General features: G+C 35.8%; 1 protein-coding gene across 2 annotated transcripts; it reads left to right on the top strand.

Moving 5' to 3' along the window:
* The first annotated feature begins 2,694 nt into the window (after positions 1-2,694).
* On the top strand, positions 2,695-15,512 carry LOC120343972 (uncharacterized). Of its 2 annotated transcripts, none has more exons than XM_039413028.2 (15): positions 2,695-2,997; positions 4,026-4,134; positions 5,620-5,686; positions 6,159-6,323; positions 6,713-6,815; positions 7,266-7,546; positions 8,330-8,424; positions 8,517-8,633; positions 8,765-8,949; positions 9,766-9,948; positions 10,849-11,167; positions 11,614-11,777; positions 12,483-12,627; positions 12,986-13,046; positions 13,341-15,512. In XM_039413028.2, exons 1-15 carry the CDS (start codon positions 2,895-2,897, stop codon positions 15,072-15,074), a joined length of 3,831 nt encoding a protein of 1,276 aa, XP_039268962.2. In that variant the 5' UTR covers positions 2,695-2,894; the 3' UTR covers positions 15,075-15,512. The 2 variants fall into 2 exon arrangements, with proteins under 2 accessions (XP_039268962.2, XP_039268963.2); XM_039413029.2 differs by having other exon boundaries at positions 2,696-2,997; positions 12,483-12,615.
* Positions 15,513-16,548: the final 1,036 nt, after the last annotated feature.

Genomic DNA, 16,548 nt, shown 5'->3' with positions numbered 1-16,548 from the left:
TTTCCTATATACTTTTTCTATTCATTTTAGCGAACTATATTTTGAACCCCCGATTCTTTGTTTGCATGAAAGATGAAGGAAACCTTGTAAGAACTTTATAGCAGCACATAATTCAAAATAGGCAAGCTCTTCGAAGTGGTATATAGAGAGTTATATTTATCTTATATTTGCAATATTCAACACAGATATATTGTACAAAAATTACATATCTATGAAAATTTCTTACTGTAAAATGACTGTTCCTCTGTGATACTTCTAATTTCAAATAAATAAAACTAATTTACGAACAATTAAACTGCTGTATATTCAAATATTACTTTAGTTCAGTGAGTTGAAAATTCTTTTGGCGATTGCAATGATTATTATACCCGGACAAGAAAACATGTCAGCAATACGTGACGAACTGCATTTGTATTTTGATTCAACTCCTAAAATAATTTTCTAATTTTCCTTCTTTCATTTTCATTGCTTATATTAAAACAACCTTAGAGGCTTAATAGACTAGGAGGGTATGTGCCATAGTTTTCAAATCAATCTTGTCGCGTGCCACGTCACGTTCGAATAATTGTTGGTATTGTAAACCAACTTCCGTAAAACACATAACAACAAACTTTAGTAAGAGACATTAACAAAAAACTCTTTATTCAAATGTCCTGAAGACGTTTTTGACTGCGATTTACGTTTACTTCGATATAAACGCAAGTTATTGGGACTTATAAATACAAGAATTATTTTTTCCATACTGTTAGTGTGCCACGTTCGAGCATATGGCGTGCCGCATTGGACTTGCGTGCCCCGTGTTGTGCACTTACGCTACAGACTTTGCTACAATCGCTCTATTTCAATGAGTTGTTTCTCGTGTACAATCGTACACTTCTAAGTTATTTGCGTTTTGAGCAATATCATTGATCGCAATTGACTGATAAATTGTGAGTTAACAAAATCCTATCCTTACCTATTATATGGCTTTCATTCAGAAAGAAGCACGCAACCGCCCTTAATCACAAAGGCGCAACCGAGCTTTAGATCAAAAAGGGTAGTAAAATAACAAGCTTTACTCTGCTTTGTGATTTACGTATTAAAATACATAAGTAACTATAAACCGGTATATTTTATACGTTAAAATCAATGTACAGCGAATGTCAATGGCACTGACCAACAAATTTGATTATATGTCATAATAGAACATTGTTATAACTGGTAAAATATATGATTATTACAAAAATCTAGGATTTTTTAAAGGAAATCTTATCACCACCAAGGGATAAATTGTTATGAGACGTATCTTCCTCAGCCAGATCGGGTATCATGTTATTAAGATATACGCTTCATCAGTCCAACTACATTGTTACAAGGTTCTCGCAGCCTAATGAGCTGTTGCATGTAGCAGCCTTGTCGCATCTGCATCTACTCCGATCCCAATAAATAAATTATTGATTTCGGGAAGCGAGTAAATACAAGATCGAAGACACTGTTAATAAAACCCAGTAAATGTATAGATGCTTTAGTAATAAAACTCTTTATTTTTCAGTTGAATACCATTCTTAATGACAGACTATTTTTCAAGCTATTTGTGTCTTAAAAACATAACGTAAAGACATAGAATGGTATTCGATAATACAAGAAAAACTACCGTAAAATGCTTGTAATTTTTGTGCTTCTACTCATAGCTCTCTACACTACAGGAACTGTTTTAGTGGGGTGATCAATCGGAACAGAGTGTGGCGTGGTGCGTTGCAGGCTTTGGTCATTAGATTCGATGTCAGGCTACGCTTTCTCTCTTGAGGATGCAATGTAATTTCACGCTACGTATGCTTTCCAATTAACCTTGCGTAATTTTATTGAACGTTCAAATTTTTCGAAGCTAGTTCGAGGTTGGGTTAAAGCAATCATATTTTTCAGCTGTCCGTTGTAGCTGTCGTATTAATAGAGTACTTTGCGTTGCATGATGAGCTTAGTGTTAGTGGTTCTTGCACACGAAGATTCGTTACTCAAACCATTTTCGTTTATGATATTTTCGAAAGAAAAATGAGATTTTTTATTTTGCACGTACGACGAACATAGCAATACTAAATGTTGTCAGCATATCATAGCTTTCATTGGATAGATTTTATTGTGAAAAAGTATCTATGTTTTCAATGTTGCTTTATGTTCAGCGTATCTGGCTGGAATTAGACTGCTGTGGAAGTAAAGTAAGTTAGTCTTTGCATTGCAATTTCACCGCACAACGTTGTTACATTTTTGAGCTGTGACGGAGTTATTATTGACCACAGATTCCAGTTCGAAGCATCTGATAATTAATGTCGTGAGTGTAAATACAGGGTGTGACGTGTGACAATGTTTATAAACATTATTTCTGGATTTGATCAGATTATGTCGCTGCGCAAACAATGCATGCAATTGTAAACAATCGATAGTGCCAACGTTAGCGCAAGTCGTCCCATTGTGAAGCAAGAGAACGACGTAATATCCGGGCACAACGGTAATGTTGAATTGGAATGGATCTGTGCGTGTCAATCTATTGTGAGAATTTTGATGCGTTGTATTAGAAATATGTGTAGTCGAGTACAGCAGGCAGTATTTCACTCTACAGGTAGACTTCCAGCGCTTCTGATAACGCTGGAAGTAAGATCTGTGGATGACAGCAGTGAACTGGCTAACAGTTCCGATATTTCAGCATACAACTGGTGTATATTACATATATTTTGATGTTTACTTCAGCGTGATAGATATAAAGTAATCAATATAAAGGGACATCATTCCACATGTCCGAATGAGCTGACTTATCACACATATAATTTTTCTGTCGCTGTGGATCGTGTGCAGTTACAATCAGGACGTAAACAAGCTTAGTTTGTAATTGATTGTTGAATACTGCTGTCGAAGCTACAGAAATGTGTTCGATTATCAGCCTGCTGGCATACCTCACTGTTATTTCTTGTATGACGTCAGCACTACCGGATGACTGGACGCCGAAAAGAATTGTTACTTCACAACGTAAGTAATTCAATTTAAATTAAACCCACGCTCGATTAAAAATTAACGGTCTGATATGGGAAATTTTTAACTGCCATTGGGTCTCCAGAACTTTCAATTCTCACATACCGGTATGTACAATCGTACAATACATTCCAAACTAAATTGGACAGAATGCATATTATTCTGGATATTAGTGGAGCATATGTTGTCGTTTGTGATCACAGTATTCGTGGTTGTACTCCAAAATACAACATTTGATGATAGTAGACGCTAAATTACGGGAGCTAATTATTCCGTGCAATCAGCATAACAGGTGAAAATCGATTGGTGATTTCATTAGCTGATGAAAGGGCTTCCCCGATATGTTCATTGATTTCGATTTGTCGAGGGACTTTGTACTAAAAATGTATGAATACAATGCATTTAAATTAAATATGTGGTGAACATCAGTACAGTAGCATGTATTGTATCATGCGTATACTAAACTAACCAAAGAATACAGGTTGACAAAATTGTATGGAGAGAAATGTATATTCAGACCTTTTTCTCAATCTTTTTTCTATCCGAAAGTGCTTACAGCATATGAATATAATGGTGACCGTACATTTGAACCCATGCGTATATCCACGGGTTCAATCTATATGCGGGTGCTAAAACCCATGGGTTAGGGTTAGTATGGGTTTAACTATCCGTTAAACAAAAAAAAATCCATGGGTGCAATAGCATACAGGTGCAATTGCCATGGGTTCAAATGTACGTGGGTTCAAATGTAATGGAACCGAATATGATAGATACTTCTTTCTCTGTGGCAAGGTGACTTCCTGGAATTCAACCTGCAATTTCATTTCCTTGAAACAAAAACTGAAGCTTGTACTATTTGTATTGTTGAACATTGTGAGATATAAACGCTTCCACTTGCGTCTATGATTTTCTTAACCCCTTCTCCGCGATATCTCAAAATTCAAACGAAATGTGTATACACTTTTTCGAACTCGTGACATCGTTCGTCATCTTTTAGCAGCCACGTTAATTTTTATTTTTACCAGGAAATATACTATCCTTCACTGGCATGGGAGTGAATGGGGAATTCAGGGAGTTGATTGATTTGCAAGAAGTGAAGACGTTGAATGAAGAATGGGCGGTTGTTACTGCAAGGTTCGTATATTCGTACGTGTGTGTCACTCGATTGAGCATCCTGGTTGTTTTTTAAAAAACTTCTCCTATTTAACATAGAGAACTTTTTGAACATAGTTTCAGTTTTGTCTTCTATTTATAACTATGTATAGAATTTATTTGTTAAACAGTTCAGTAACTGTAGTAATGAAAAGTCATCGACGTTGGCGAAATATGCCATATTGTTCACCAGTCGTGTGACATATTGGACTATACATGTCACTGTATTGTGCTTCCTGAGGGGTTTTAAAATTACTTCTCTTATTGAGAATCGTCAATTTGACCAACAAAGTATCATTTCTGGTTTCTATTTAAATTTGTTTAGAATTGCAGTATGAAAGTAACTTAGTCATAAAAAGTTACCAGCTTTACTAAAATATGTGCTATTGTTCGTCAGTCTTGTGACCTGATGAACTTATATTCCACTTTATTGCTATATACACTATTCAAAAATGAGCGATTTCCTCAAATACGGATATTTTTATAAGACATAAGCTTTTATAAGTCATAAGCTTATATAAAATATAAGTTTACACTCAGCATGTATCACACCAGACTTCATACAAATTTATAAAATTATTAATAAATAAAAGTTATCAAGACAACTTTAATTTTGTCTAGTCATTCGACCTATTTAGTTTAATTGCAAGTTGCAATAATTGATAATTGATCAAAGAAAAAGCAATATTATGTTTGTTAGATTTGTTGGACTCTATCCCTAATTCTTCAGACAACAATAAATTAGATATTGGCAAAGGGGCTTTTCCGAGTTTGGTGACCGAGTTTATCGATCCATGAGTTAAAAAAGCCGAAGGGAAAATTAAGTCACGTCAAAATTTAATTTGGGACTTTCTTTGCCTCAATACACTTAGTCAAATACATATCATACCAAAACTGCATGTAGATAACGGAGAAATTCGATCGAGCGCTCCGTTTTCGAAGGGCCTTATATGATAGATGTATTTTCAATTTGTTGTCTTGAGGTCACTGTCAAAGAATGAATATTTTATAAAGATAGCTAACTTGAAGTATACTGAAAACTCTCACGGACGCCGTTAGAAAACGAAATAATTAAAGGGGATTGTTATTTTAAATAGCATAATTACCAATAAAATAAATTCAATTCAGCCACGTTACGAATTTCTGTAAAGCCCGTGTCGTAAAGTGAAATATATACAACAACATTTCTTTCACCTATTGACCATTACGAACCGAAGACTAAAACAAAATATAATCAATCAAAGTGGGATGGAAAAATCTTTATTGAACTCAATAGTATATTTTATTCGATAATATGGCTGCTTGGAATGATTTTGACAGCTATCTATCACCACAGTCATTTTTTCGTATCGTTATACTCCCATGGCCTAAGAAATGTATCCCATAATACATTGCTTTCTCATGACATTAGTGAACAAGTCTACACATTTTTCAATCGACAAAAATTTGTAATTTTCGATCTTTCAGAAATACAATTTTTGTGCTGGACCTGAGGAACATAAGCAACAAAGATATGCAAATCAAGTTTAGTCAGGTAACATGGGTAATGGGAAATATAAGTCGAATCTAGCGTTTACAGTGACGGAATTTTTCTTTTCTATTATTTAACGAACTAGTTTTTTAACATGACCAACTCGATTGTTCCTCAGTAGTAAATTGGAGGTTGAATCTCTGCTTTTATTCAAAGAATTTAAACGAAGAAATTTGTTTTTGATTATTTGTTATTAGGATGCTTGTGAAAACAATATAACCATTATGATGTCTCGCGATGCTTTTGCAAAACAATATTAATCAAATTTATTGCAATATTCTTGGTTACTGCAATCGAGGAGTTGGCCGACACATTGTCTGGATTTAAAAAAATAATCCAGCCGTCTGCATTTTGTACTTTCTAGATTCATTAACTTGCCAACTTTGATAATGAAACTCTTTATTAAGAAAACAAACAAAATGAAATTGATTTCAATGTGTGTAAAGTGAATTCTGATGATTTCATCATTTCCCAGATGATAGCATGGGAGTCGGACAACTCCAGCATCGATGCATGTAAAGACAAAACGAATGAACATCGAAAATGCAATAATTTTATCAGAATAAACGCACAAGTATCTAAAGATCAATTCTTAATCTGCGGAACCAATGCTCGACAACCAAAATGCAGACAGTACGAGGTATGTGGGCCAGAGTAAACTGGACAAAATGCAGTGGTATTCAGTTTTAAAATACTTGCCTAATCTAGAAGTTGCGTTGTGTCGAACTGAATTGGCGTTAAAGGCTATATGGCTTTTTTCAAGCTCACTTGCAACAACATAATCCAGGGTGCAACAGCAAGTTATTCACAGTTGGGAAAAACTTTGTTCCATCGCTTGTCCGGAGCTTTTTCGGAGCAAATGACTCAAACAGCAATAAAATATTGAGATACTACTCTTTGCAGAAGTTATAGTTCGCCGATCATGAAAACACCATTGAAATGATATTTAATCCCTTTCTAAAATATCAATCTATGTGTAATATTATATTATCAATTTAATAACTCCATAATCTGTGCACTGTATTTTAGTGGAATGGTCACAGATTTACTGATTTTTACGAAGGAGAAAGATGCACCGACGCTAAAACATGTCTACTTGACGATGAACCATCCCTTGCTTACGCATATTCGAGTAAGTTTTTTTTTATTCCAGGCATGTCGCTCAGATAAAGCTTTTGATGTCTTGTTCCTTGGTTTCCTTTTTAAATTTTGTATCTCCGATTAACATTTTTATATGTTTTAGTAACGCACTAGACAAATCTAATTATCTTTCCACGTTCTTGGATCAGGTTTAAGTTAGTCCGATTATATTGAGTTAATGTTTCGGTTTCACTTGTAAATAAATTTAGTAGACGACATATCGAACAGGAAAGGTTACCCAAATAATTCTAAATGTTTTCGTCTCGGCGTTGGTGTGAAAAGGGGGAATGAACTCTGGAACTTTAAATAAAAAGAACAAGTAAATTTTGGGGACTTGTTTCATCGATAGTGCGATGTGAAATTAATTCTCTGGCAGGAGAAATGATTAGCAAAATTCAACGCGCTCGATAAGTAATTTTATGCTTTTCTTCATTATTTTTAGGAGGAAACTTGTATCTTGCCACCAGAGTTGATCATAGAAGAAGCCCAACGATTCGACGTGACCCCGTGGATGACAGACTTGCTTCAATAAATTTTCACCCTAATTTGGGATCGTCAGGCAATTCTGTAACAAAGGACGATCCGTTACCTTATCTTGCAACAGGCTCTGCCAATAATGAATTTCTTTTGAACGATCCTATATTTGTTTCCAGTTTTGAGACATCTGAGAAAATTTATTTCTTCTTTCGAGAAACTGCGTATGAGCAATTGGAAAACGGAGAGGTAATTTTTTTTTACAAGTTGTCTAGAATGCAAGCAGTATTGAGTTGCAAACAAAACGAGATACACTACATACGGTAATACTTCATTCTTGCGACATATTTGTAATTTTATCATGTGAAAAAATTATAATAAATCTATTCACAATGAACGATAAGTAATTTACAGTGCAAAACTGCCTCTGAATGATTGAATAGCAGAGACAATGGTACTTCGTTCTATTTTTGGGATCAATTTCTACATTAATATTTATAGCCTATATGCCGGAAAACAGGGGTGCTTGTTTTCTGGCGTTATAGGGTATAGTTTGAATTTAAAAATGTCCATCTGTACTAGGCAGTTGTTTCATGCCTCATTCATAATATCGTACCAACCATTGTGATAATAAATATTCAGCCAAAGCTTTTCGTCAATTTTGGAGTTCTGTCCTTGGAACGTAATTCAATTCCTTTTTATTGGAAAATATAGGAAATTTGGATTTACGTTTACGTGTGTGCATCTCAGGATAATATATGCCTAGCTGGTTTCCAATGGAATTGATCATTATTTTATCCGTTACAACTTTTAGTCTCGTACACATACGCTAAAGCCAAACATGAACCACGTGTATTTGAATGTTATTAACTATCATTATTGGTACTACTATCCTAAGCGCCATCTTACTAGTTACTGCATCCAAAAAGGTATGGTGGGGACGTAAAGGACGTTCAGATATTGAAAACAAACTAACCAATCACCCCTTTACTATTCACTTAAATGCTTTTATAATTATTTTTCTACCGGCAGGTAACAATATCTCGTGTTGCCCAAGTTTGCAAAAACGACAAAGGAGGAAGTGCGGCGTTAATGAGTCACAAATGGACATCTTACTTCAAAGCAAGGTATGTATATACATATATGATATTGATTTCCATACGTCTCTAACATAACAAAGACTTCAATATTGTATAGTTTATATCAATTACTATTTCAGGTTGAATTGCTCGATTCCCGGCAACAGACCATTTCATTTCAACGAATTGCGTCACATGACGTCACCGTTAATTATCAACGGCGTAACAACTGTATTTGCTGTGTTGACAACACCCGAGTAAGTTTGCTTATTAGAAAAAGTAATGTTTTTCGAAACATATTCTTTGTGATTCGAAAAAATGTATTTTAAAGACTCCTAGGTTTTTTTACTGACAATCTGACTTATTTTTGTAATACTATTATTTTTAGGAATAGCATTTGGGGGTCAGCCGTTTGTGCTTACACTGTTCCGGAAATAGAAAAAGCAATGGATGGAGATTTTATAAAGAGAACATCTAATGATGCTACATCTAGGTGTTGGAGTAAGCACGGACAAAACGCTCCAAAAACTGATCCGCACCCGAGTGCATGCCCTGGAGATGAAGTTGATACGAGTAAGTTACTAATCACAACTTTGAGAAAATATGTTATCATGATCAGACTAGGAAAAGGATTCCACGGGGTACAAAAGGGGCGATTTCCATGAGGAATAAATAGTATAGTATCCCAGATCTGCCTTACAATTGCGTTTAAAACGGAGTAAGTTATGGAATTCAGATCGCTGAAAGATATCATTATATACATACCATATTTATCCCATGAAATTTGAATTAAATCATGAATTTGGTGTGGAATTACTTAATTTTGCAGAAAATCAGAGTAACTGGATAAATTTACGTTGGCTATTACTATTAATCAATGCTAATATCTGTATTTCACATTCATTTATTTCATCTTATGTATAATATTATATGTGTTTTTACTTATCTCATCCAAATGAAGTCAATATGAATTTCCTGAGCGTCGATTTCCTTGTTTCTTTCTGTAACAATGACCAATCAGGAATAAGTCAACAATGACGTAATATTAGTAATTTATGTAACCACTCAGGCACGTCTTATGCTCGGACAGATATATGGTTGTCAACATTGCATCGTCCCGGATTAGACACAAAAAAGCTGCGATAGACTATAAGATTATCTATTAATACCTGTACGTGGATACCTGTACAGTTTGTAAGCGCCCGCACGCAAAAGAGATCTCCATAATAAGCATAAAAATATTCGCTATAGTAAAGTATGAAAATAATTTTCCTGGAGTCAAGGGTCGGGAAAACATCAATTGTCTTTCTAGTTCGACATGACCGATCCAATAATTTCTTATTCTTTAATTTCCTCCTAATTTTTTATGCTTTACTTTGATTTGCACAGGAACTTTCGAAAACACAGATTTAAGATTTAGGCGAGATCATCCATTCATGAAAAGATTCGTTCAACCTATCACGGACCAACCTTTATTCATGAGAACACAAGCTAAATATCTTTTCTCCGCCATCGACGTTGAAACTGGCTTCATTGACACAAATGGGCGCAACTTAACGTTATTTTATATAGGTAAGTTAGTATTATTACTGATGATGGTGTTTTTGAAGTGCCGTTTCAACACGTATTATTACCTAATTTATTCACATTATATACTTCCGTGCGAGTAGATGCGCGTACTTTCCTGTTATGACCCCAACACTAGAGGTCGCCTTTCTCAGCTTATGGTAATATGGAATTGTTAGTAAGATAAATAGAAAAGATGGAGCAATATTTCAATTTAATCTAAGATAAACATAAGAAAGCGGATATAAAAATAAGTCGGGAGAAATAACAAGGTAGCACATACCACAACCCATTTTGTCATCATAAAAATCATAGCAATACCTATTCGGTTGTATTCCACTGTGTTCTGTATATGCGCACATGAGCATTGCGCGCATCCATTCATCTGTCCCGATGCGGAAATAGTATTTGTATAATACGTTTCTAAATTCATCAACAGATTCCGTTTCCTTTTCCGATTTTTCAACGTTTAATAAATTTGTTAATAAGGTGTCACGTCTCAATTTAGAATCACGCGATATTCACGCGAACATTTAAATTGACGTCATAAGACTCACGGCAAATGAATACCTTAATAATTTAGTATAGATCCACAATAACACGAGAGCAGACCCAAATATGAGCATACGATGGGCTCACATTGATGCCGGTACTTAGCTGCGTTTCCGAGCCCAGAGTTATTCAAGGAGATCGGAGGCAGTCAAGCCTGGCGGAATAAAAACAAAAAATTATTCAAGATTAAACAGAAAGTTTTAGGTGATCATGTCCCACAAAACTCAAAATTACGACAATGAATAAATGAAGTTTTCTGAATTGACAAAATATTCCCGTTATGTTTCGATGTGGACTTCTCAGACTTAGTATTGTAGGCTACCAGAATATATTAACTCGTCATATATTTTTCAGGCACAAGCGATGGAAAGCTTTTGAAGGTTTTGCCGCATCCTTTCCGAACGAATGATCGACACAAAAAAGAAAAACCGTTGAGAGAGGGTGCATTTATCGAAGAATGGCACGTCTATCACAAGGCCAAGTGCGGAAAACCAGTAGGCAAAAGTCTTAGCGTTCAACAGGATGAAGTAAACAAAGAATGGGAAAATCCGAAGACAGAAGAGAGGGTTATCGGCGTTAAAGCTATCAAAAACCGCAATTTTGTGATCGTCTCTTTCCGAAATTGCACCATTATTGTACCAAAACAACTTTGCTCCGAAATCACTTGTCGAAAGTAAGTGTGGGGAATAGACTTGGCCAAATACAATATACCTCATCTCGCACATTTCCAGTCACGTCATTGATAACTATTTCATTTTGATAAATTCCATCGATATTTAGTGATCATTTAGTAAGGATTTTTTTTATAAATTTGTTGCGTAATTGTGGCTTTGATCTCATAATAATCCTGTTTACTTCTGTGAAATTCTTATAGTTAAATAAGAGCATAAAATATCCAAACTTCTGAAGTAGGAACATTATACGAAAATAAAACTTTTTTTAAGAACGGAAAGTGCATAATTTGGTTATAAAATTGGCTACCATCTACATTACCGTGGCAAGACATCAATATTGTCTTGGAATTATTAACCCTCTTATTGCCTTGATTTTTATGACTCATTGGTAACATCTATAAGTTGGGTAATGAAGTGTTAATTTAAAAGCAAACGTAAAATTCAGATCATGTGTACAATCTGGGAATCCTTATTGCGGATGGTTGGATGGTGAATGTGTGCCGGTGACACCCAAGAACAAGGAAAAAGTTGAGCAAGATCTATTTGGATCCAGAACCGATTTGACTGACTGCGACGATTCAGGATATATTGATGAGAATATGACAGGAGGTACATATTGTATTGAAATAGGCACAATTAATACTCTTCATCAAATTAATCTTACGACGATGTGCTTCAGGGTGGCTGTACCAACACTATTGACAGTAAATATACGCCTGCTGACAAGTAGCAAACGATATGCATGTTTATCCAACGTTTCAAATGTATTTATATATATTTATACATAAGTTAACTTCACCAGATTATCCAATAAAAGAAAAAATGTAATACATGATTTTACTATCTGAGGAGTTAATCGTTTGCAGAGCAACAACAAACCATGAATGAGTAGAGAAATCGACTATTGGCCTTTAATTGAATAGTTCCGTATATGATTAATTTGCCCAAAATTTTTGACTGCGATTTGATAAAAAAAAAACGAACTCCCGTATTGTGTGCACCAGGTTGGGGTTAGGCCATAATTTTATTCCGATTTACCTTAGTTTAGTTCTATTCAGAGTTCGGGGACAGTCTGTGTGAGCCAAATGAATATACTCACAGGCTCCCGTCCAGTTACACAACTTGATGTAAAGTAGGCGAACGAAATTAGTTACCTCCATATTGATACACACACTCCTGGAGCGCACAAAAAACTATCTAAACTCTACATTAAAATATGTACATAGATTACCGAATGAGACATTTTGAAAACATAATGCGACTAGATATGTATCTTTACTTAAATTAATGTAAATATATTTTCAAACGTTTTAGGGTCATCCATAGAAAAGAACGAGTGTCCGCCAATGTCTGCAGCGGTGTTTGCTGTTCCCATAGCAGTTTCTATAGCTTCGTGCTGCCTACTGATGCTGTTTATATTTTTTGTCTACACGAAATGCAAGAAAAGGTATCAGACAAAGTAAAAACTTTTTGCACATTTTAGAAAAGATTTGTAACATATTTATTAATCAATGGCATACATGTTAAAACTAGCGGACGTTCTAGTCAACGTGAATTGATTTTCCGAAGGCAAAAGAAAATGCGTCCAAAGAAAATATGTAATGATCCAAATAGTTTTTTCAGGTTATCAAAATATGATTGTATCCAATCTGATGTGCGATAAGTGTAAAACGAGATAATCTCTCAGCTTTTGTAAAATGCGTAACAAAAAAAAAACGCAACTTAAAATAAAATGAAAGTATTTATTCCTCTTTTATTCATTATTTTATGTTTTTGTTGTTGTTGTTAATTCGTTTATTTTGTTTTGTTAACCAAAGGCGGTACAAGCAACATGGTCACCGGAAACCAAACATTCCTCCAGATCAAAGCTATACAAAGGTAGGCCGCATTTTTTTATATTCACCTATTGGAAATTGTATAATGCTTGTGGGAAACATGCCCACTAACGTTTCTTCAAAATATGTTAGAAGTATAAGTAATTATGCTACACATAAGAAAACTAATTGTATTTCAAGACAGCTTCAAATATTGAAAATACTAGAAACATCAAAAGTATATTTGGATCCTCTTGATCAATTAACATTTTTTCGATACTGAATGTGAACGTGTCGTAACCTTCTTGACATATTAGTAGACTCATTTATTTAATGGTGCACATTTACATCGACACAGGAAAATATCTCGCACGCTTCTAGAAAAGAACCCAACAGACAGCCAATATATAAAGGTCCTAAAAACAGTAATGGATCGATGTCTGCAGCATTGACAGCCAGTAGACCTTCATCCTTTACGGGTCAGTCGATACCTGATGGACCAAGTAATAACATAGAAGATATCAGTGAGTCCGCAACAGCAGAATTACGTCAACGGGATGCTTATGATTCCACAGAGTCAATTCCCAGCACCTTTTCGCCTGTAACATCTGACGAAAGCGAACGACAGAATATACCGACAGGATCAAAATTTATGGATCGAACTAAGCACTCTGTCGATAGCAGAGAGGAATATCCAAACTTAAACAACAATAATACAATGAGAAATATCGGGGTCGTTAGTGCCCTTTATCGAACGGAGACCCCAGTACGTCGACGGAGCATTACTAGTCAAGATCAGGTTGAAAGCATGCCCAGAAGGGGTATCCGCATGGGCATTTCATACGGGATAAACTCAAATACGACGACACTAGATCCGCAAGCCTGGAAGCACGATACTTCTAAAGTTCCAAATATCATGTCGATTCCACCAGCATTTTGTGACGACCAGTCGACAGGAAGTTCTGCTAAGCATGGTTTCAATTGGAGGAGCGGAACCTTGCCAAAGCCCCCGACCAGTGGATTGCTTGAGATATCGCCTCAGGCACCTTTAATGGTGTCAAAGTATAGCGAAATAGACAGCGCACAAAGTCGAACATTTAAGCGCGGACAATCTTTGAAAGAGCCATATTACTCGGAGCTACCTCTTGAACCAGACTACGAGAACTTTAAGCAAAGGAAGGCGTCGACACCTGGGGATTTCGGATGTCGTCAGCCTCCAACACCACCGCCTCAACACGCAAAACATAATCGGAAATTTTCGTCTTTCACCACGTCCCATTTTAACACGTCATGGTTTCCAGCACCTACCGTACAAGATGAATTGAAACATATAAAGATCGAAGGACCTGAAGATTTCTCATGTAAGATACCATCGTCTTCATCAAGCAGTGGCATAACAAACTCGGCATCGTTTGCCTCAGATACTGCACCAGCAGACACACAATACGCAGATGAGAATGCGTTTAGCGGGAAATGTCAATCCACAAAAACACGTGGTATTGTACGTTCAGCCGACGAAGGATATGGAAGTGAGTTTGTACCGGGCGAAGACAGAAGAAATGTCAATACCGGCCACCAATTCCCTTCCATTACAGAAACAGATTGCCCGGTATACGACGACGTGCCTTTCGAGAATAACTTTGTTTATCAAAACACTAATTGGTCACCTAATGACGAAAACAACGTTGATTGGAAAGAGTCGAAAATAAACTTCGCAGATATTAGCAAAACTTGGAAAAAGAAGAAGCAATTTCGCAAAAAGAAGAATGCTGAAAAGCGATCGTTTGTACCTGAACGGCCATCACCAGATCTCGACAACGTCTTCAATACCGAGATGAACTCAACTATGAGTAACTTTTTCACTCCCGTAACCTCCGGTTTTTATGGAACACTTGGACATGCGTTGGATGATAACTTTGTCGAGCGAAATTCACCCGAAATTGGCGAGAACATTCAGCCAAATCAATACGCATTTCACACAATGCGGCCTCCAGGTCGAATGCGACAAAAATTACCAAGACTCAGATGCGGACCCAAGGAATCAGACGCCACGTTGATAGCTGTTCCGACACCAGAAATACCCAAAACTTAGTGTAATCACAGTCTTGTTTTCTGTTCACGCTTTATTTTCTATTTCATCTTGTAAGCGCTCCCCGTGTTCGTAATATAGTTCCAGTGATCTATTGTTTTAAGAAATTTTGCATCGTTTTATGACTGGTTCACCCTTCTACTATAAAGAGACATATTTTATGCAATGTTTTGGCACTTTTTACTTTAGATTTGGTTATAACTGATAACCTCGGTTTTATACGAAGGTATAAGTAATTTATATCCAATGCCTCTAAAGGTTTGACATGATTGAACGTGTTTATAAATCGCTTTGTTCTATATATAGCCTACTGAAATTCTATCTTTATTACTTGTTTTTATTATTGTCCTATCAGTCCGTATTCCACATATATATTACTTATATGATATTTTATATTGTTTGTAAATATATGTCGGCACGTTTAGTTGTTTATTGGAGAAACATGTGTTTGTCTCTTGGGAGGGTTTGTTTGGATCACGTTTAATTCAAGAAAACGTTAGGTTTCGTTTCTGGCACGTTATATCCCAGTTTCTCGAGATGCGTCTGGTTTTCTTTTTACGTCTGGTTATTAATCAGCATAATACCAGGAAAGCAATGCTCAAATATATACGTAGGCCAAATCAATTTTTTTCCACCATTTTAGCCCAAAATCATAATCTTGAACGAAGCTGGCACTGTGGAACAGGCACCGTAACTTAGCCTACAAGAAGTACCCGGACTGTAAGTTTTTGTGATGATCATGCGTCCGGTTTCCATCAAAGTAGATATATATCGTAAGAGATATTATCGGGGACGAAAAATTCGAAGAGGTCGGTTGCGTATTCTCGAATAGTCAACTATGATTAAAATCGCCGAATGTTTTCTTCAGCATGACGAGGATATTTAGGCCGTGAACATCGGGGTTATATCGGTAAACTATATTTCACCAAATTCTCCCTATCTCACAAGTTCCCCTGGACATGTGCCAGGGGACGTCAATAAAGAGCTTTTTGATCGTCTGGAACTATGCGTGAAGTGTGAAATTTCCAATGAAAGTGAATATTAAGAATTAAAAGCGGTGCCATAATAGATATATGTATATTTGAAACGGGAAAACTAAAAATTTTGATTTAGGGGTGCTGCGACAGAATAAAAGCTGTATTTTAGACGTTGTTAAATCGCAAAATTTCGGAATTTCCGATCGTAAACTATAGTCACCTGAAGTTGATTCATCTCATTATTAATTAAATTACCGCCGGATCGCACACGACCTCTTTCTTTATTGTGATGATAATGCAATAATGTAAAATTATATTGTCGACCTTGGGATTTTTCTATTGGCGATATCTTAAAAATAACCGTGAGCGGCTCAAATTATCGAGATCGGTAATAACGAAATCAATTCTAATCTGGCAGTATACCATATATTTTAATGTACCAGGTTGCAATATTTCAGATATATATATAATAATTTTATTTTAAGTGAGCGCAACAGCGA

Source organism: Styela clava, chromosome 5 (assembly GCF_964204865.1).
Source record: "Styela clava chromosome 5, kaStyClav1.hap1.2, whole genome shotgun sequence".
NCBI lineage: Eukaryota > Metazoa > Chordata > Ascidiacea > Stolidobranchia > Styelidae > Styela > Styela clava.
The sequence above is the reverse complement of the archived record's forward strand: the minus strand, read 5'-3'. Positions and strand labels throughout refer to the sequence as shown.

Bases quoted from the DNA above. Each gene is read 5' to 3' on its own strand.
- LOC120343972 (XM_039413028.2), top strand. From the start codon at position 2,895: ATGTGTTCGATTATCAGCCTGCTGGCATACCTCACTGTTATTTCTTGT. The intron at 8,950-9,765 runs GTAAGTTACTAA...TGATTTGCACAG, and splicing joins TGGAGATGAAGTTGATACGA to GAACTTTCGAAAACACAGAT. The intron at 9,949-10,848 runs GTAAGTTAGTAT...TATATTTTTCAG, and splicing joins CTTAACGTTATTTTATATAG to GCACAAGCGATGGAAAGCTT.